Source organism: Penicillium cosmopolitanum, assembly GCF_028827165.1.
Source record: "Penicillium cosmopolitanum strain IBT 29677 chromosome Unknown utg000003l:1.0-3747932.0:1.0-3751027.0, whole genome shotgun sequence".
In the NCBI taxonomy this organism is placed as follows: Eukaryota; Fungi; Ascomycota; class Eurotiomycetes; order Eurotiales; family Aspergillaceae; genus Penicillium; species Penicillium cosmopolitanum.
In genome coordinates this window covers 1841076-1861695 of record NW_026622673.1, presented here as the reverse complement: position 1 = coordinate 1861695, position 20620 = coordinate 1841076, and the positions used below count along the sequence as shown (strand labels likewise).

The window sequence follows — 20620 nt, the reverse complement described above, 5'->3', positions numbered from 1 at the left end:
TAGGTGATTATGAAACCATTGGTCTCTAAGTCCAGGAGTTTATAGATGCGAAAAATGGTGCATGGAAAGCTCACGGCCGATTAAGCTGTTCTCGGCGGTAGAATAGAAGGAATCCAAAGCTGCGACATGAGTTAGTAAATAGTGAAATAGGTTCAAGAGAGAAAATTAACTGACCTTGCTAGAAGCTGGAAGAAAAGAGAAATCCAGAACCACGCGTTACCCACGTTGTCCACTGATGATCCCACATTCGGAGAGACACCAGCAGGGCCGACCTTGTTCGGCGCAAATCCTCGGGCGCAAATTGTGGCAATAGATCCGAGAGCCTGCGCGGCCAGCAAGACGAAGCAAACATGAACTCGTGTCAATGTTTGTAGGAGAATCATACCCAAACCGACCTGCTGGATCTCATCAAGAACACCCAACCAAAGCCAAAGGCATCGTGATATAAGGGCGCCAGAAGTCAGACCTCCGGCCCACGGAAGATAATAGCCAATATTAGACGTTCCCCACCACACTTGTGCCCATCGTGGGGCGCCGATACTCAGGCCGAAGACAGGTAAGATCCAAGAATGTTCTTTAGACAAGAACCGGAAGATGACCATCGCAGCGACCCAGACAATAATGAAGAAGAACACAACCAGCACAGCAACTTCCCATGTTTTGGCGTGATTGGAAGACCAGAGGAAGGACCAATTGCGACCGAATGCCGAAGCAAGGAACCAATTCTGGATAATGACCATGAAGAAGAACCAGAGAACAATGCGGCGGCGGAAAAGGGAAGTGTAGAAGAAGAGGATCTTTCCAGGGGCTTGACGGTAGTACTTGGGCAGACCTAGAGCAAGTAGCACTCCAATGATAAAGCACACTGCAGCAATGGGCATGACCACGGCCGTAAGTTTCCAGCTGCTCAAAGCGGCTGTTGAAATTCCTCCTACTTCCACTGCAGTGACCCTAGAACTCCAATACCAGAGAGCGACAGTGTAAATTTGTTGAAGTCCTTGGATAAGACTTGCGCGAAACATCCAGTCCTTCACCGGAACGGCACCCTGGTCGCCAAAATTGAGAGCAAAGAACAAAGATCCACTAGAAGATGCGGCAGAATATACACCTGCGGCGATATTCTGAGCCCATGTCTGACCAAGATTTGAAAGCGCATATGGCGAAACACCAATGATGATGAAGGCCATCGAGTATATAAACCAAGGAAGCGTGAGAACGATCACGGATGGGAAGCGGTAGAACAGGAACCACCAGACAATGGAAGATAGACAGTAAACAGCCGCAATGATATAAAGCTTGACGGCAGTTTCACCGACTGTGCCCACCAGAAGTGTGATTTGTGCCGAATTTGTCGCAATGATCTGGCCAAGACCCAAGAATAAGGCGTAAACTGGCCAATTTCCAACACGCCATCTCATGAATCTTTGGATGGCAATTGGCCTCTTATATCCAAGGCGAGAGAGCCATTGATCAATATCGTCTGATCCATTCGAATCTTGGTTATCGGAGGCCTGCGGGAGGCTGTTGCTCTCCGAGTCATCCACAACCTCTTCCAAGCCTGTTCCGGTCACGGGGCGTTCTTCAATTTTGGGCTGCTTCTTCAATTGTGCGTCGGTATACATGTTGAAAAATTTCTGTTCACTCTTCATCAGGTACACCTCGATACAGTGATCCGTAGCGGAGTTCTTCTTATTCAGATTGGCGAGCTTTTCCTCGAAGCGCCGCGTGAAATGACCCATGCTGTCTGTGAAGGTCGGGTCGACCTTTTGCAGGTGGAAGACAGGTTTTTCATGGTCTGCAACAACAGATGGCAATGAAAGAACAGAAACATTCTGTGGGGGTGTAACAAAATTGTACTCGCCAGGACTCGTATCGTGAGAAAGTCGTGGGGATCGGACTGGTGAGGAATCTCGGGAGACGAAACGAGTCGATTCTGTGGCCGATAGATTTGAATCGTTACGGGAGTGACTTCTGCTATCTCCAGAAGGTGGAATGACTTCCTGAGATCCGAGGGCACGCTTTACGGCGGCCACTGCCTCTTCGGGAGAAATGAAGTTCTCTTGGGGGGTGTCAATACCATCATCCTCGGCGTCCGTGGCATCCCCCTCTGTCGTTCTCTCAAGCATCTGGCTCTCTCTCAGCGACCTCTTGACCAGACGATTCCTTCCTTGTCCAGGCCCAGATCGTCGACCAAGTGACAACTGTCGACGGGGTGAATTTTTGCCGTTATTTTCGGTATCCTGCATTTCCCTGAGCTCGGCTGCCTGTAGCTCCAAAAGGGATGGTTGGACAAGCTGGGAGTTTCTCGTTTGGGGAGTTTCTGAAACCCCGAGTGTAGAATAACTCGACATTGGGCGAGGTCCAGAAGAGGATTGGAGGCCTTGTACATCCCAGTAAATATGCGATTCCCGTGATGGGCCTCTGACAGTGTCTTTGTTCTTGGCGTGATGAGTGTGAATCGACGTCCGTTGCAAAACCTCGAGCTTTCGAACCCATTCAAGAACAGGGAATCTTTGTTTGGCCGAGTTCAGGCGCATTTCTTCTCTAGTCTTTGGCGATGAATCTAAGGCGGATCCAATGGCGGTTCTCAATTGGTGCAAAAGATGGCGAGCCGAATCGGATTCAACAGTATACCACCATCCTGGCATCTGTCCAAGCCCTCCGATGCGTGCACCGATACCCAGAGCACCTTTGCGACCGAATTCAACCGCCACCAAACCGAATGGTTCATCTCGGGACGGAATCAAAGCAAAATCAGCCCCAGAGAAAATAAACGGAGGAAGTGCCGTAAACTCGGGCTTTGAGAAAACGCGACCGGGGAACATTTCCATGATACGCTCCAATTTGACAGCAGCTAATTTTCCATAAAGGTCAATGACGGGGCCGATACAGATTACCTGCACGTGAGGTCTAGCAGATAGAACACTGGGCAGAATATCGGCAATCAAGTCAACTCCCTTTTGCTTCGACCATCTTCCCACAAATACTAGGAGATCAGCACTGGAATCCTCGTTCAGGCCCGCCCATTTCTGTGCCTGGAGTTTATCATGGCTCGATTCTGCGTCCGTCTGGACCGAAACTTGCACATCTTCCTCCTTTGTATCCGCTGGATCGGGGTTCGGTAAGCTGCCGATGTTGTTCAAACTCCAGAAAATTGGGTATCTGGCCCATGAGCGTTTGCCGTATTTGTTAGATACACCGACTGCACCAAAGCCACGCTGGTGGAATCGCAAATAGCTTGCGCCGGTGTGGAGAAGATTGAAGACGTTTCCAAACTGACAATATTTGGTTGCGGTCTCGATCGAAAGATTAAAAACAGAACACACTTCTTGCTTCTCCTTTTGGGTCCGAAGTGGCCAAAGCCCTTGGAATTCGGCGTTGTGTAAGGACAAGCAAACTGGAATGGTTCGTGTGGGCAGGAGATACAGCGGAGCTAAACATCCATGGAAATCGTTGATGTGATAGAGATCGATATCGGGCGCTCGCCTGATTGTCTCTGCAATGCACTGATTCCAAGCAGAGTAGTAGATTGCCGAGGGTAGATCGTCCATCCTAGGGGGGGTAGACCTCAGCTTTCGTTTGCTGCCGGAACACCGGAGCATCCAGCAGAACATAGGTGATATTATCCACAACGTGGTACTGAACGTTGATCAGGTACGGTTTGTCCAAGATTGTCACCACGTATGGTTCAACCGGGGTGTCCGTAGGATAATCGACATCACCAACACATGGCACCACCCAGATGAGGTTCTGGTGCTTCAGATTCTGCCCCATGAGCTGGGCCATGACACCAAGGCCACCAATCTTGATCTTTATATTCCAGTCTTGGATATCATACTCCATGGTAGCAATCAAAACAGTGCGTCTCTGATCATTTGCGCCAGCCACGGCAATGTCTGTCGGTACGCCATTCTCAGAAAATGAGCTTTCAAGGTCCTTCTGTGTGGAAAGCCTATTTTTCACTCTGTGGTAAAGAGCCACAGGTAGCTTTTCATCCTTGACAACATTCCCATCTTTGTTAAGCTTGACACGGTAGAAGGTCTGAATGAAAATGAAAATTCCGGCCAATCCCATCAAGATCGGGACGACCCAGAGAAGAACATAAAGCACAAGTTGAGCCCATCCGCTTCCAATAGGAATCAGCTCATACCTCAGGTTGGCGTCGTTGAGAGAGATCTTCCAGCCAAGATGCGGGAATGGAGGCAGATTGGTGATGTTGATAACGTTGGATGACAGGTATGAGGGGGGAAGTTTTTGCACATTAGAAGAATTTCCAACGTCGCCGTAAACTTCTGTTGTGTCAGGAATACCTCCCTTGTCAATACCCCAGACGTTCAATTGTCCTATCGATGGCCACTCGTAGACGAAGTCGTAGTTCCAACGAGATGTCTCGGTGTCGTACTTCATTTCACTCGCCAACCCTTGGTCATATCCATATTGGTTGAAGGGGCCGTTGAACCACAAGTGAGGAAATCTCCGAACACCATCGCTTTCCCATCCAGAGTCACCTTCCTGGATGTAGTCACTGCTCCCGGTGAGTCTGGAAAAGTATTGCACTCGGACATGTGTTCCCTTCCACTTCTGCTTGTCTGTTCCAGTGAAAGCCGAGACATCAATGGTTGTATTGCCACCTTCATATGATGCCCACTTGGACCATGTACTTCCGAAATCGGTGGAGTATCGATATTTATCGGCACCAGCAGCACTATGCTTGACGAAGAATCCATCGTCAGATCTGTGAAGCAAGCTGGTGGAGTAATTGGAGAGTGGAGTTATGAGTGGATTGTTCTCGAGACCAACGCGGAAGAGGAACTTGTCGGTAGAGTTGGTGTAGACTCCAGACGAGGAAACATTAGCGACGGTAAGTTGATGAATGCCGTGGTGAACATTGGTCACGTTGGCGGACCAGGTCCACACAGTAGGGATCTCGCCGATGAAGTTGTTGCTAGTTGTTCGGGCGGATATCTTTTTGCAGCTAACACTGTCTTTGTCAAGAGAGGCGGTGATCCCCTTCTCGGTTGTCGAGTTCAGAGTGATCGCCTTGGTTATGCTGGTACATTCCATCTCTGTCGAGTAACCAAGTTCAATTGGTAAAGTCTCGCCCGTGTCTTCTGAAGAAATAAATCGAGAATCATGACCAGGTGAGAAGTCGGTGACAGTAGGGCCAGGCTCCACGAAATCGCTCTTCTTAACATACGCCCGATACTCCCAAGGAAGAAGTTCCATGCTCTTCACACAACCATAGTCGCTATCGGGTCCATCTTGAGGAGTGAGCTCGTCGTAAGGATAGAAAAGATTCTTCAACTTGGTCCCCGACTTGAATGGAGACAGCAGAGCAGCGCTTTTGTTACTGCAGTCACCACCATAGGTTTCTGTCGAGTTTCCATTTTGATACACCAGCCAGAGTGTCTCATTGGTTTCTTGTGCTTCTTTCTGGACACCTGGGAAGTAGCTTCGCAAGACTGACCAAAGACCCGTCACTGTGGGAGTGGTAGATGAACCAGGCAAAAATATATCCTTTGTCAGTTGGGAGATTGTACTGAGATACAAGCCATCATTTGCGACCGGATAATGCGCCCGAATCTCGAACATCCGCTTCATGATGTTGCGAAGTGGATGGGCAGGATTTCGCTGATCATATGTGACAGTTATGTCATTGCAACCATCTCGTCCCTTTTCAATCGGGAAATCGTAAAATTTTGACGTGTTCAGATTGAAACAACCATTTGTCCACCATGCGGTCTGGTAAGTCATGGGTTGCCGGCCAAAGAGATAATTCGATGCAGTTGCGTCAAACACATACATTGCCTGCTCTTCACCCCACAAAATAAGAGGAATTCCAGGCAGCTCCAGTGTGACAATGTAAAGACCCAGAAGATATTTCTCTGTGCCGTTCTTGATTGAAGGCCAGCGGAAGTTGTCCTGGTTGGATACACCGTACATATGCCTGGGATCCAATTCTCCTGTGAACGCATTGATGAAATCGTTCGTAATGAGCATTTCGTTCCACGCTTCGATGAAATCGGTCGGCAAGTCAAATCCAGCGACCAGATTACCATCCATTCCCAGAAACCGAGTCATTGAACGGTAGATTGTGTAATGGAATGCCGAGGCATCCAACGCTTGCAATCCATCGTCTCTCAGAAAGGCCGCATCTGAGTCATTTGTCAATTTGGCGCCAGCACCTGCTGAGTCTGGGCGCTGATTTGGTTGACGTCCGCGCCCAAGATAAAGACTTCCGAATGTATCTCCAGCCGTGATCTCGCCGGGAAGAAAGAAATTGTGTTTCCCGTACTTCTTCGCGCATTCTCGGTAGACAGCCGTGATCTCACTCAAGGGCTCGAGAGTTGTTTGCACAGCCTTATCGAAGCGAAATCCATCGACATCCAAGCTTGCAATTTGAGCACAGGAATGTTGAGTGATGATGTCGCGGATCGGTTTATGCCATTCACGTAAGCGATCCTGCACCGAGGCAAACTTTGTGAGCTGGCGCTGCCAGTCAGGGAAGTTTCCAAATGCCTCCAGCTCTCCAAACTGATCAAAATCTGAATTATAGCAGCCTGTCAAGTCCTCGGGCCCGCCTGATGTTATCGGGAACCCAGTCTCATCCCAGAACTTAGGAAAGTTACAGGTATCGTTATAGTCGTTGCCGAATTGGAAATCGGCGTATCTTCTCTCGCTGACCCATTCGACTTCGTATTCGTGAGGATTAAAATCGGCCGAATCGTTCAGGTGGCCTTTGAATCCGACCAGGTTACTCAGTCTTCATACCCGGTTAAGGTTAGCTTCTAGGCATCCAAAGTATTTCCAGAGATAGGACATCAACTTACGTAGCGACCGTATTGTCCACCAGGACGTACATATCACGCTTGTGGATCTCCGCAACGGTCCGCCTCCAGTCCTCTAGTGTACCATGATGCATATCCAGAAGGGTAGTGTCGGTCGGTGAATAGCCATCGTAGGCCCAGGGGAGGTTCATCAAATAGGTTCCGGCGAAGTAAATAGCCTATTCAGAAGACTGGATTAGCGATGGGACTTTCCTCACCAGAACCGACCTTCAACTTACCTTGAAACCCATTCCTTGAATATAATCCAGTGTGTCCAGCAATCCTTCTAAATCACCGCCGTGTCGCATTTGATTGGAGTCGATGACATGCTCAAAGGTAGTCCCGTTGATATCATCATTCGTTGGGTCTCCATTTGATATCCTGTCGAGGAAGATCGTGTAGACAGGAAAGCGCCAGTTGTCCGGTGATGGGTGGTATTTATGGTTCGGCCATTCTCCCCAGTAATCGATTGGGGCTGTAGCAGATTGGTTTTCGTTAACATTATAATCTGAAAGTGACTCGTCGTAAGGCCAGGACAAGACCAGTGTGCTCAAGAACGAAAGTATTAGCAACGCTGAGCGCTGCATGTTGCACATCGGGCGCCTGGTGAGCCTGCGAGAGATCCTGCCACAAGTAACTGTGTCACGATGAGAACGAATGAAGTTATCTTGATACGCTGAAAATGAAACAAAATCGAAAAAATAGGTTGGAAAAAGTTTAGGAAAAAGCGAAAGTGAAATGTATACGAGAATTAGATTCAGAAGACAGAAAGTACATGTCTACATCAGTCTACCTGCGACAGACGTTCCAAATTGAAATCTTTTCGAGTACTCTATACATGGCGTCAGACACTTATCGGGCCGAGCGGGACTGGTTGGAGTCGGTATGCTCCGCTATACAGGAAAGACCCACGAACCGCAACCCTATCGGCCAATCTGTATGGGCACGTCTTAGGTGGGTGTCTCGGATAGATCCCATGGAAGGATCCCACGCGGCTGATCGGTGAAAATATGCCGATCCAAAATTCAAAGCTCTTTGGCGAAGATACACCTGAGGCTGTCAATTTTACTTGCAAAAAATCTCTTGTTCCGAATTTTTTTTTCGTTCTTTATCTATCTGGTAGAAGAAAATCGTTAAATGAGTCTTTGCTTGCATCTTTCTATGGTTTTTTTATAAGCCGATTTTTTTTTCTTCCATTGTTTCACCGAATATCGAACAACGCTCCAACTTTTGCCCCACAGCTACAACTCCGTGTCTGAGGCGTCAGAAGCAGAAACCCGCTAACCCCCCAATACGTTTTGAGTGAGCCAGTAGTAAGGATGATAGATCTGGTTGCAAGGCTGTTGAACGGTTTTCTTTTTATAGAATCTCCACCGGCCTCTTCACCTCGCACTTCGCATATATTAAAAGCTTGAATCGGTAAGCCACCCGGCCCGATTCGCTTTCTGCCCCAGCCCTCTCGGCTTGCCTTGGAATCCCGATCCAAAGGTATACACGGATGCAAAAGAGCCAATTCCGGTCTATTTCGTAGTTCCAGACATTCTATGGGTAATTAAATATGTAAATGTTTGATTTTCAACTTTGATAATGAAGTTCTCGAAGAAGTTTATGTCTCACTTCGGATATGCAAGACGAATGCAGGATAAATGCATCTAGATCCTTGTTCAAAGTCTGATAGCTAACCGACCAATAATCATAGATGTGGCAGGGCTACAGATCAATGCACTGGAATGAATTACTCGTAAGATTGCCGTATCTTGAGCGTATTGGCCCGGGGTTGAAGCTAGGGAAGAATAGGACTAATAGAGCGAAAGCAAGACAGATAGGCTGTGGTGTGTCGCGTCAGAGTGTCCGTATGTGGCGGAGTGTGCGTATCTGAATCAATAGGAAAAATGCCTCACTAGAGCAGCACGAATGCGTGGAAAAAGGATGCAGAAGCGTGAAAGTAAAAGGTCTGAAACTGTGATAAGAACTTGAAAGCTGACAGTGGTGGAGTGGGTCAAGATTGCTCACCGGAAGGCTTACTCTGGCTATGATGCTAAATATCGCCACCATCTTCAACCGAAAATCCGATATGGTGTAGTGGCTAACATCGCCGTCTCTCACACGGCAGCCGGGGGTTCGATTCCCCCTATCGGAGTTAACTTTTCTTTTTAATTTCTTTTTAATTCCTATGGTTGCGTGCATGAAAGCTTTTTTGTGGTTGTTCTCTAATGGATTAAAGTAGCAATCCTTTTTTGCCAGGTGACCTCAAGAACAAGTTTCCAAGTCCTGGAAATTAGATACAACTTCAGTGGGCTTCCTGGTTTGAAGGTGGGAAAATATATATCGAATGGCTACCACGTGCGATCAGCCCTATTTACGCGCCGATGAGTTTAAAATTCACCTTGCCCCCCCCCCCCCGCCATTATGATTTCTATAGTCCTTTAAGTATTTCTTCTATTCTTTCTCTTTTCAATGGTTTAAGAGGCATCGACTTAAACGACCTTAATATCCGACCGGTCAAGTCCACGCGAGGCTCATCCTCCAATGTCGCATTCTCACGAAACCTTCCCGAAAGGATCGGCGCTCAACAAGCCTCTTAAAGCTGTGGAACAACAATAACCCGACTAAGTGGGACAACCCGCGGATTCAAAGATGCCTCCGCGAGAGAAGGTCATCTTCAATTGCCCTCAATTGTAGAATTGAAATCTGAAAAGACTGCCGTCGCGTCAATCTACACCTGTGTGGTTGATAAAGAGTACTTGGAGCTCAGGGATCGCATTTCCGGCATCAACATCCCCTTTAGGAAGCGTTCCGCGATCAGAACCCCCTCATTTCCAATTCAATTGCCATCAATTGAACCGAAGCAGCCATGAAGGGAATCATTGGCGCGACAGCGATTCTTGTCGCCGGCGCTACTGCCACTGGCACTTCGTCTGCCTCTGGCTCTGCCCCAACAGGCGCTGAATACGCGTCTGGTTTTGACATGACCAAGAGCTGGGCCAACCTGAGCCCATACAAGGACGCGACTAGCTTCGGCTTGCCTAAGGGTGTGCCTCAGGGATGTGAACTGTCGCAGGTGCATGTTCTACATCGTCATGCGGAGCGATACCCCACAGACTACCCTCTTGACGGGGCAGGCATGCAGGACTTCGCAGCCAAATTCACCAACTATAGCGAAGCCCACCCCGGCAAGAAGATTGCTACCGGTCCATTGAAGTTCCTGAATGATTGGGACTATGTCATCGGCTCGGATATTCTGATGGAGACTGGTGCTGCTACCGAAGCTACCTCCGGTGCCCATTTCTGGATCAAGTACGGTCGACTTCTCTATCGTCCTGACCGGGACCATGTTGCTGCCTGGAATGAATCTCTCAATGTCTGGCCAAATGGGACTGCCCGCCCCAAGCCTGTTTTTCGAACCACTTCCCAAAGCCGAATTTTGGAGAGTGCTCGCTGGTGGCTCAGTGAGTAGAAGCCTCACCCCCACCATTACCCTGAATAACAACTTACCCATTGATAGGTGGTTACTTTGGTAACAGCGGTGCCAACAGCTCTTACGATCAGTATGATCTGGTTGTCATTCCTGAGACATCTCCCTTCAACAACACTCTGGCGTCTTACGAGTCTTGCCCCGGAGATATGACTGAAGGGTAAGCAAGCCTACATCCCCCCCCCCCGCGGTTCGCCCCACGCGAGGAGGTGACGTTAATTAAAACGCAGTGACAATGCCGCCAAAACATTCATCTCACGATACACCAAGGATGCCCGTACTCGTCTTTCGCAGTACTTCCCCAAGGATTTCAACCTGACTGCGATGGACGTCCTGGCCATGCAAAACCTCTGCGCATACGAATACACCAGCTTCGCTGGGTCATCTTTCTGCTCGCTCTTTACCGAGCAAGAGTGGAAGGACTTCGCTTACAACGTCGACATCCAGTACTACGGCGATTACGCCTACGGCTCACCGACCGGCCGCGCCCAAGGCATCGGCTACGTCCTCGAACTGGCTGCCCGCCTGCAACATAAGCTGATTACCACAAGCGACACCAGCATTAACTACACCTACGACAACAACGAAGCCCAATTCCCCTTTGACCAGCCCTTCTACATGGACATGTCGCACGACGATATCATCCTGTCCGTAATCAACGCCCTCGGCCTCGATCACTTCAAATTCGGTCCCAACGGCCTGCCCAGCGACTTGCCCCATGCTCCATCCCAGCGCGCCTTTGCCCTAAGCGATATGACCCCCTTCGGTGCCAGACTGATGTCGGAGATCTGGTCTTGCCCCGCCAATACTTCGTTCGAGGAGTTGGACCCCGTCCTGTATACCAACCCGACTCTCAAGAGCGATGATACTACCAAGTACATTCGCTTTGTACTGAACGGTGCCCCGCTGCCGACTAAGGGCCTTGTTGGCTGTGAAGATGCTAAGAATGGGTTCTGCCCTGTGGATCGGTTCTTGCGTGGTGTTCCGACCCTTAAGAAGAATGCCCAGTACCAGCATGCTTGCTTCGGCAAGTATCCTACCGGCCACCAGGTCTCAGATGGTGTTCCCCGCTCTTAAATGAGTGCTGTGCCATTTGTGATGACTGGCAGGTGCATGCCTTGAAGGAATTTGAGTCCAGTGCGCTTGGAATCTCTTTTGCACAGTATTGCTTTACCTTGTACATTGTCTAGTAATAAACCTGAGGCCACCTTGTCTCCTCTGGAGAACTTTGTGGTACTATTTGAATGGATTTCTTTGAATTCAATACTAAATTTCTTCATGATCAGGTTCAAAAGACCCTGCTACTCAGGTATCTGATATGTCTCCCATTTGGTAAAAATAACCGTTTTGGTCTTAGTGATTTCCAAGGATCGGAGTCGAGTTTCATCAAGCTTGTTGCTAGGCATTATCTATGGATATAGAAACCCTACTTTGAGAACGCGTCTGAGGCTGTTCGTGAGCGCCTTTGCTGAACCACAGCCTGAATACAATCCCAGGGGTCAGCTAAAATACAATATGCATATATTTCGTATAGGCTCCTCGTGTAAAATAAATATGATCCGGAAATTAGAATTGTGCGTAACAAGTTTCTTTATCCGATCCGCTCATTCCAACGCGAACCCTCGGCACGTGACATCCACGCCGTTTGTCGGATGTCGCGGTTGTTTCGATTCACCCGACTGTCATGCAGTTTATGACTTGACTTGATCCCATTTGACCTTTTTCTCGACACATTATTCTCAGAAATATCGTTTCTTTATAACTACCTATGAAAAGCTCGCCAGTATGCAAAATTGAACATTGACGAGGAAGCTAGGCTTGGTTCTGTGGCGCGCTCCTTGTGGCAGCTCCTGGAAGACTGAAAGAGATGCTAGTTTTATCATAGGCTTCCAAGGATGGAAAAGCAGCAGGGCTCTCGTGTTGAGAAAATCCGCCCTGCCAAGGTTAGTGGACCCAAACTGGAACAGTCGCGTACATTTCATCTAACCCGGTTCAGGCATGCAATACTTGCCGACGAAAAAAGGTCAAGTGTGATGGGAAACGGCCAACTTGCTCGTCATGTATCATTTTCAAACTCCCATGCGGCTTCGAGGACGCAGGAACAAAAACGAGTCGCCCCAGCAGGTGAGTCAAATTTCCCCTTTTTTGCGTGCCACCTCAATGAAACGAACGAGACCAACTTGTGATTTCATAGGGAATACGTGGAGGATCTCGAACAGCGTGTTAAGCGGATGGACGATGAATTGCAGCGGCTGAGACAAAATGAGAAATCGCCTCAACAGACTGGTCATAACTTCACACTTCATCAGCCCTCCACGGACAGGCCTGAAAATGCCGTGTCTGATCATTTCGAAACACGGAAAAGGGGAGAGGGTACGATGGAACCATTTCCCCCGAAAATGAACCTTCTCAGGCCGGTCTGGACACGTCTGATCAGCCATCTTATGTTCTACGAACGCAGGACGGCAAGATGCGCTTCTTCGGTACGTCTATCTTATCACCCCTGACGTTCAGATTTTGACTTAATAATTCAGGAGCATCTTCTGGATTTGGAGTGCATCACAATCAAGCTTCCAGGATCCCAAAGGGCAAACCGCCAAAGCTGGACCGGGAGCATGCGGCCCGATACAGTGCTACCCAGTGGCCGTTGACAAACTGGATTCCAAGAATCCTTCAAGACACCTTTGAGCATCGAGCCGCTCAGCCTTTGCCATCCAAGGATGACACAATGAGTCTGGTTTCCGAATTTCTTTCTAGCTTCAACCGCACTATTCCGCTGGTCGATGAAATATCTCTGATACGTTTGGCGGAGAGACAATTCTCCTGGAATCCGGATGATGGTCCATCGTCATGGATATTGCTAAACGTTGTGATGGCCTTTTCTTACAGAGAGCGAGCGCAAGAGCCCACTGATGCCAGCAATAACTGGCAAAAATCACTGGGCCACGTCAAAAATGCAATGAATGTGGTGGTAGATCTTTTCATGCGGAATGCCGACCTCCCTGCTGTACAAGGACTTCTGGGGCTGGCCCTTTACTTCCAAGGCACGCCTAATGCTCAAGCCCTGTTCATGTTCGCCGCATCGGCAATGCGCCTGGCCCACTCTATTGGATTACACCGAAATACTACGTCTGGTTTCACACTTGCGGAGATTGAAGAAAGACGAAGAACATTCTGGATATCATTTATTTTGGATGCAGATATCTCCCTTCGGGTTGGGCGCCCGCCGGCTCAGGACATGGATGATTACAACACGCCGCTGCCAGCCGAGTCGCCTCACGATGGCCGGGGTATCATTTCTATTAATGGGACCTCGATCAACTTCTTTCGTCAATTGGCTCAATTTGCAACAGTACAAAGACTTATCTATCGGCACCTACAGACCGTGGCCGTCATCCAACAACCCAAGGAGGTAGCCTTCAGATCGGCCAAGGCTTGCGAAGAAGCCTTATTGCAGTGGAAAACTCCTATTCTTCATATCTTTGAACCAGAAAAGATATTTAATTCCGAACCAAATAGCTCTAGGGAACATATCCTTCGATTGAATCTTGCGTACAATTGTTGCTATGCAAATCTCCGCCAAATGCCTTTGGTTACGTCCTCTGCCAACGACTCATCCAATGAGTCCCAATCCCAATCCCAATCCGAGGTTGACAAAGGCGTTGCAGCACTCTGCGTACGCTCCATTGATTCTGCGCGATCTGCCCTTTCTTTACTACCGTATGTCCGTTTGCTGGCATCTGACTACAGATGGTGAGTTGGTTAATAGCGACATTCAATGTTCACAAACACTATCTAATCTCAAATCAATAAGGAACGTGCTCTATTTCTTCGCCACAGCAGCTGTTGCATTGTCATCCGAAATTCACACTCATCCTGCCCATAGGGATTCCCATCGTGATCTAAGCATGATTAGCGAGGCGACAAAATTCCTCGCAAATGTGTCTTGTGAAGAACCAGGCACTTTTGTCGATTTCATATTAAGTGTATGCTCCGATTTAGAACGCTCTGCCAGATACGCTATCCACCAATCACAGAACGATGCCATTGATCCAGAAGCAACCAATCTCAACGAAAATGCCAGCAATGCAGACAGTACTATGCCTGAGCAGCAGCAGCAGCCTAGTGTCTACCCTGACCAAAGTGTCTTTAGTGAGGCTGGTTTTCTTACTGACACTAACCCCGAGTTGTTCAATGCACAATGGTCAGCCCCACCGTTCTGGAATTTGCAAGATATGTTTATCGGCATGCCATCATCTTCGAACTGAATAGAGGAAGAATAAATGCATTTATTTAAGACTTTCGACTTGATTATCATTTTACGGCTCGACGCCACGGTATAGAAACCATGGACACTTTCTTGATTGAAATGGCTTGATAATTCGATGATACACGTTTTATGGTAGTCAACCTGTTAGATATCAATGGCCCTTCATATTCAAAGCCAAGTTGACGAGCGATCATGATGGCAATGAGGCACGGGTGGTGTTGTCCACCTTGGTGTTGATTCCTCATCCCCGAGTCGCGCAACAGGCTTCAAGATAGTCTGGCGTTTCCAGAACCCCCCTTCGAAGGTTGTCATCAGCTTTGAGTCTTCATCCAGATAACCAGGAAGAGCCCTCTGCCACCCATTCACAACCGATACCAAAACCTCCGAGACGTACTGGTCCGGGGTAGTGTCTGGGAACGCAAGGCGCTTGGCGGTATCTTGGACAACATCGATCGGGTACAAACCCACTTCCTGGTCCAGAGATATCGCATCCGCAGCAACAAGGGAGCTAGTAACGTGATATGAGCCACCATTTATCGCGCGATCGCGAATTGCCATCATGGCTGCCAATGCGCCCACAATTCCAGTAACCATGTCGGAGACCGGGAGAGGTGGTAACACACTCTTTCCTTCTTCGTGACCCTGCGATCTGCCCATAACATATGAGCTTCCAGATGCAGCATCTCCGATCTGCTGCCAGCCCGGTCGTGCGTGGAATGGACCATCCGGACCGTAGGCATTTTCGTCAACATAAATGATTCCCTTGTTTCTCTTGGCGGCTAATTCCAAAAGATCATGCAGGCCGAGACCTCTGTTTTTCAAAGATTCCATTCGGAAGCCTTGAATGAAGACGTCAACATCGGCAAGAAGCTCTTGGAGACGACTCATGTCTTCCGGCTTGGTAATATCAAGGTCAATAGTCCGTTTTCCCGCGTTCAAGACAAGTTGCAACACCTATGCCATGTGTATATTGTCAGTCTTATGCCGTGATCACCCGGGGGCCACAATACAACTTACATTTAGGTCGGTCAGTCTGCTACAGTTCACACGGATAACATCGGCTCCGTAAGATGCCAGCGTGACACCGATCTGAGGACCGGCAATAATTCGAACCATCTCCAGGACCTTGATTCCGGCAAGCGGGCGACGATCAGGTAGACCCTTGGCGAGCGGTACTGGGGGTGTTGATTTGGCATATTTTTGTTCGGCAAAATTAACCAAAGGGTGCATATTCAGCCTTTTTCCCATCTGTGTCTTCCTCCAGCCTTCAGGTGAGTAGCAAATACTTCCACAGAGGCCATGTCGCACGTTGTGCATCTCAAGCTCATCCGAGCTCCACTGAAGGATATGATTTTGAATGTAGTCGTAATATTCCTGGGGCTTGTCAAATTTGACGCTGGCGTCAATTCCCATAGACTCGAGTGTTTTTGCAGCATCCAAAGAACCATGCAACTGATACCAGACTTTAGGATCTTTGGTCTGGAAAATCGCCGTGGTTCGGCCCGCGATTCCCTGGAATACACCATGCTCATAGTCTTTGGGAAATAAAGACCCCATTTTCCCCGACTTCATCCATGCCGACATGTCCAGGCCTTCGATATGGGTGGTGAAGACGGAACCAAGCCAAATTCCAGCGTGGTCAGTGTCCACCGTGACACTGCCCTCTGTCACAGGCTTTCCATCACGAAGCTCCAGCAACTCATTTCCGACCAGACCGGCCATAGCATGAAGCACGGCACTCGTAACAGCGGACTTGATTGGACCTGGAACTATGGGCTTTGGTTGCCCCTCAAAGTGAACGGTATCCCATGCGGCCTTGTTCTGGGTGAAACCAGGTGTTTTGGACGCGATGATCTCAAATACCCGTTTGGCATCTTCCGGTACGGGAAGGATAGTCTTGTCGATAAATGTGCCTGGGCCGTACACATCTGTGCCGGGAATTGTTTCGTGGGGAATGGCCATGTTGGGTAAAATGGGTATGTCCGGATGTTCAGTAGGATGGAGAGCGTTAATGCTGATCGAGCTATGAAGTGAGAGAGATCTGCCACGGAAATATGGGGTTAAAAGGGTTAACAGTAAAGTTTACATTAATAATTACCAAAGTGAATATTCCCCCACTACAGTAGAAATTGTGCGCTATTGTTTTCTCTCGACCCCCCACGGCCCGTGGAGCCAACACTCCGTGGGCCACGGGTAAAACCGCCCGATAGCCCGCCTCAGTCCACCTAATACAAGGGGAGACCTGATGTATGACTACCTCGGTCGAATCGTTGCAAAGTATCGCGTTACCCCACAGTGCCGAAAAAGCAGTCCGTGGGCCTCGGACCACGGATTTTTGGATTCCTCCTTGCTTTCTGAAGGTGTTGAAGCACGGATCCATGGATATAAGATGCGCCTTGGGCCTCGATTGAGAATTGCTGTAGATCCTTTCAACGTGTTCCATCAGTTTATTCAGCCTCAATACTGATCTTAAATTCGAATCTGCTCTCTGTTATCGAAATGGTACTTCATACTGAAAAACGACCTGTGAAAGTAGCCAACTGTTCCGGCTACCATGGTATGTTTGCGTAGTTTACCCCACTAAACACCTTCGGGCTCTATGTTAAATCTTGCGGGGTAGGGGACCCGGCATTCGAAATGTACCGACAGGCTACACTAGGCGATGTTGATTTTATTACTGGCGATTATCTTGCAGGTTCGTATTTATGCCCGACCCTCCATCGATTACCTACCGGACTAGCAGCTGATATAGTATCCCAGAGGTAAATCTAGCCAACAATGCCCAGGCTTGGAGAAATGGAGAGCATCCAGGATATGAACCAACCGCCTGGGATGGCCTTCAGCAGACAATAGATGTTATTGCCCAAAAACGGATCCGAGTTGTCATCAATGGGGGTGCTCTCGATCCCAAAGCACTTGCACTGAAGGTGGAGACTTTGGTTAGTGAATGTTCTTTCTTGAGTCGAAATCTATCTGTAAAGAATTGGAATTCATTAAATGACTCTTTCGACTTAATAGGTTTCCGAAAAGAAACTCAATCTTCGCGTTGCGTATCTCTCGGGTGATGACTTATATCCAACTCTGGGCCCAAATATGCCAACCACAAAAGATGAATTACGCCACCTAGACTCTGCCAACACTTCCACAGCACCAGCTGATCTTACTTATGCCTTTCTCAACAATGGTGGGAACCCAGTTCCAATGATCTCTGCACACGCATATCTCGGAGCTCGAGGAATTGTTGAAGGTCTGCGACGGGGAGCTGACATTGTCATCTGTGGCCGAGTTGCTGATGCCAGCCCCGTTATTGCTGCCGCTTGGTTCTGGCACGGCTGGTGCGAAACAGACTATGACGAGCTCGCAGGATCTTTGATTGCCGGCCATCTCATTGAATGTTCGGCATACGTGACGGGTGGTAATTTCGCTGACTTTGATAATTATGACCTAGATAGCCTTGTGGAGCCAGGGTTTCCGATCGCTGAAATCGCTAGGGATGGCACATGTGTGATTTCCAAGCATCCCGGAACAGATGGGTTCATCAACGTGGATACTGTTCGTTGTCAATTCTTGTACGAACTACAGGAAATACGTACCTCAACAGCGATGTCAGCGCTCATATCGCCGACGTACATGTTGAGGAGGCTGGGAACGATCGGTATGTGTTCTGTGGATGAAGCGGCTGCCTTCTTGAAATCGTCTTGGATTTCATTCCAGTTAAGTATACCTAAACTGATTAATAAAACTACAGGGTATTGATATCCGGCATTCGAGGATCACCGCCACCGCCGACAACAAAATGTGCGATCTTTTACCAAGGGGGATATGAAGCCCAGCTTCTTCTCAATGCGACTGGTTATGGTACTCCCAAAAAGTGGGATCTTCTGGAAAAGCAACTCCGTCACTTTATTCCAGCAGATATCATGAATGATCTGGAAACATTAGAGTTTCAACGGTAAGCAACCGAGCAAATCTAAAGTGGCTTCATTGGGGCGCATGATAATGCTAACATATGGAACTAGAGTCGGAGTCACCGCTGAGAATCCAAGATCTCAGCTAGACAGCACAACCTACCTCCGAGTACTCAGTACGTCTAGAAAACAGAGTGCTGTAATTTCGGTTGCAAAGGCAATGGGAAATATCTCTCTCAAGCATTTCTCTGGTACGTCGAAGATCCGCTATATTTGTACATAATTCATGAGGGAAAATAGAGAAACACTAACAATATGATTTCAACAAAGGCTTCCACGCTTCGCTGGATATGCGAACAGCGATTCCCCGACCATTTCTTGCCTACTATCCTGCAATAGTCAGCCAATCAGGTATCAACGAAACAATCAACTTCATCGACGGACCGAACAAGATCTCATCTTTCGGGACCGGGCACCCAGCCCGATATGAAGAACTTGGCACGCGCGATACCTACGACCCCAAGGATCCACAGACCTACACTTGCGATACTAAACAGATTAGACTAGGGGATATCGCCCTAGGTCGATCAGGAGATAAGGGTGGGAATCTCAACGTGGGGTTCTTCCCTAAAAGCCCTTGTCATTGGCCTTGGCTGCAGGATTACATGACCAAAGATCGCATGCGCCAGCTTATTGGAACAGACTGGGATGACAGTTTCTTCATCGAGCGTGTTGAGTTCCCTCATATACACGCTGTGCATTTTGTTGTTTACGGAATTTTGGGTCGCGGTGTGAGCAGCTCTACCCGCCTTGATGGCTTCGGAAAGGGCTTCTTGGATTATGTCCGGGATAAATTTGTTGAAGTGCCCGTTGATATTTTCCAAAATTGAACGTCATTGAGTTGGTGCATACTGCCTCAGTATTGAATAAAGCGTGAATCGAACGTAGCTAGAAATATTTACATATATCAAAAATACACCGCCTGATCCAGATCATGCGACCATACGCGACCTCCACTTCAAAACGGGCAAAATTATTTCCACCGCCTAACCAACAGAGCCGCACTAAATGAGCTAATATTCAGCTGTGAAAACTCACCATCAATTCAATTTACTTACCCTCTCATTTGTCCATATAACCAGCAAAATGGCCGTGGAGAAGAGGAACGTGGTATTCTTGGCTATTGTCCTCGAGATCGAGGGACGCGAAGATATCACACTTGACATTTCTACTCCGGACTCGCGCAAGAAGCTATCCGAACACCCCGTTACCCTCAAAGAGGGCGCTACCTACCAACTGAAAATTGTCTTCAGGGTGCGATTGGATGTCATTCGTGGTTTGAATTACCTTGAAGAAAAGAAACGCCAGGGCATTCTCATCGAGAAGAGCGAAACTCTCATGGTGAGTAGCGACGTCATCGTCTGGATAAGTTGCAACTAACAGAGCCAATAGGGTGCATATGCCCCTGTTCTAGAGGGCCAGCCTGACTTTGAAGTGACATGTGAGTTATTAAACACCTAAAGGCTGCCCTTATATGAAACTAAGACCTTTCTATCAGTTGGTGGCGAAGAAGTTCCGTCCGGCATGGGGGTCTTTGGAAGATATGATGTAACGTCCTCTTTTGCGGACGAGAAAAACCATTATCTTGACGTCCAGTGGGCCTACGAGGTCACCGAGGACTGGTGAAATAGGCCAGTTCCAGTTATACATGACGATAGCATCGCATTTCTGGAAAGTTATGCTGCGGATGCTTAACGAGAACATTGAAAGTTTTTGCGTGATTCATACATTTAATACGTACGAGTAGAAAGACGACATACATCAAATATGTTCATGGGGCGATATTATGGGCCATCCAAGGGATAGCGAATTACCAGTCTCGCACGTCGGTTGCACTGCTATTCCCTTCGCCACGCGTCATTCGAGCATGGTATTCCAAGTTATTTCACATACTAGTAGGTTACAATATAAGCCCCAAACCTGGAATTGGCCTTCCCGGGTTTTACACCATGACATGGCCTAATTTTCGGTTATACGTTATGAGCAGTACTCTGGACCCCGTGAAAAATATTCCTGAGAATTATTGCTCACAAGGTCACTTGCCTCTTACACTCACGTCTGGTCTGTGCATTCAGCCCCC

General features: G+C 48.3%; 6 protein-coding genes across 6 annotated transcripts; 4 read left to right on the top strand and 2 right to left on the bottom strand.

Moving 5' to 3' along the window:
- Positions 1 to 70: 70 nt before the first annotated feature.
- On the bottom strand, positions 71 to 7414 carry ags3 (alpha-1,3-glucan synthase Ags3; the record flags this gene model as incomplete). The annotated part of the gene is made up of 5 exons (XM_056625378.1): positions 71 to 119; positions 175 to 3506; positions 3568 to 6763; positions 6831 to 7006; positions 7067 to 7414. 5 exons carry the CDS (start codon positions 7412 to 7414, stop codon positions 71 to 73), a joined length of 7101 nt encoding a protein of 2366 aa, XP_056493960.1.
- A 2267-nt stretch (positions 7415 to 9681) lies between these two features.
- Positions 9682 to 11379, top strand: N7509_000740 (histidine phosphatase family protein; the record flags this gene model as incomplete). The annotated part of the gene is made up of 3 exons (XM_056625377.1): positions 9682 to 10276; positions 10333 to 10462; positions 10533 to 11379. 3 exons carry the CDS (start codon positions 9682 to 9684, stop codon positions 11377 to 11379), a joined length of 1572 nt encoding a protein of 523 aa, XP_056493959.1.
- An 818-nt stretch (positions 11380 to 12197) lies between these two features.
- Positions 12198 to 14570, top strand: N7509_000739 (uncharacterized protein; the record flags this gene model as incomplete). Its single annotated transcript, XM_056625376.1, has 6 exons — positions 12198 to 12245; positions 12299 to 12426; positions 12497 to 12638; positions 12716 to 12785; positions 12837 to 14055; positions 14117 to 14570. The coding sequence occupies 6 exons, from the start codon at positions 12198 to 12200 to the stop codon at positions 14568 to 14570; spliced, it is 2061 nt and encodes a 686-aa protein (XP_056493958.1).
- Positions 14571 to 14740: 170 nt separating this feature from the next.
- Positions 14741 to 16534, bottom strand: N7509_000738 (CoA-transferase family III; the record flags this gene model as incomplete). The annotated part of the gene is made up of 2 exons (XM_056625375.1): positions 14741 to 15526; positions 15590 to 16534. The coding sequence occupies 2 exons, from the start codon at positions 16532 to 16534 to the stop codon at positions 14741 to 14743; spliced, it is 1731 nt and encodes a 576-aa protein (XP_056493957.1).
- Positions 16535 to 17071: 537 nt separating this feature from the next.
- Positions 17072 to 19370, top strand: N7509_000737 (acyclic terpene utilization AtuA family protein; the record flags this gene model as incomplete). The annotated part of the gene is made up of 7 exons (XM_056625374.1): positions 17072 to 17129; positions 17193 to 17267; positions 17333 to 17511; positions 17591 to 18267; positions 18321 to 18524; positions 18592 to 18731; positions 18811 to 19370. The coding sequence occupies 7 exons, from the start codon at positions 17072 to 17074 to the stop codon at positions 19368 to 19370; spliced, it is 1893 nt and encodes a 630-aa protein (XP_056493956.1).
- A 256-nt stretch (positions 19371 to 19626) lies between these two features.
- N7509_000736 (E set domain-containing protein) lies at positions 19627 to 20166 on the top strand (the record flags this gene model as incomplete). The annotated part of the gene is made up of 3 exons (XM_056625373.1): positions 19627 to 19881; positions 19933 to 19981; positions 20039 to 20166. The coding sequence occupies 3 exons, from the start codon at positions 19627 to 19629 to the stop codon at positions 20164 to 20166; spliced, it is 432 nt and encodes a 143-aa protein (XP_056493955.1).
- Between the last annotated feature and the right edge of the window lie 454 nt (positions 20167 to 20620).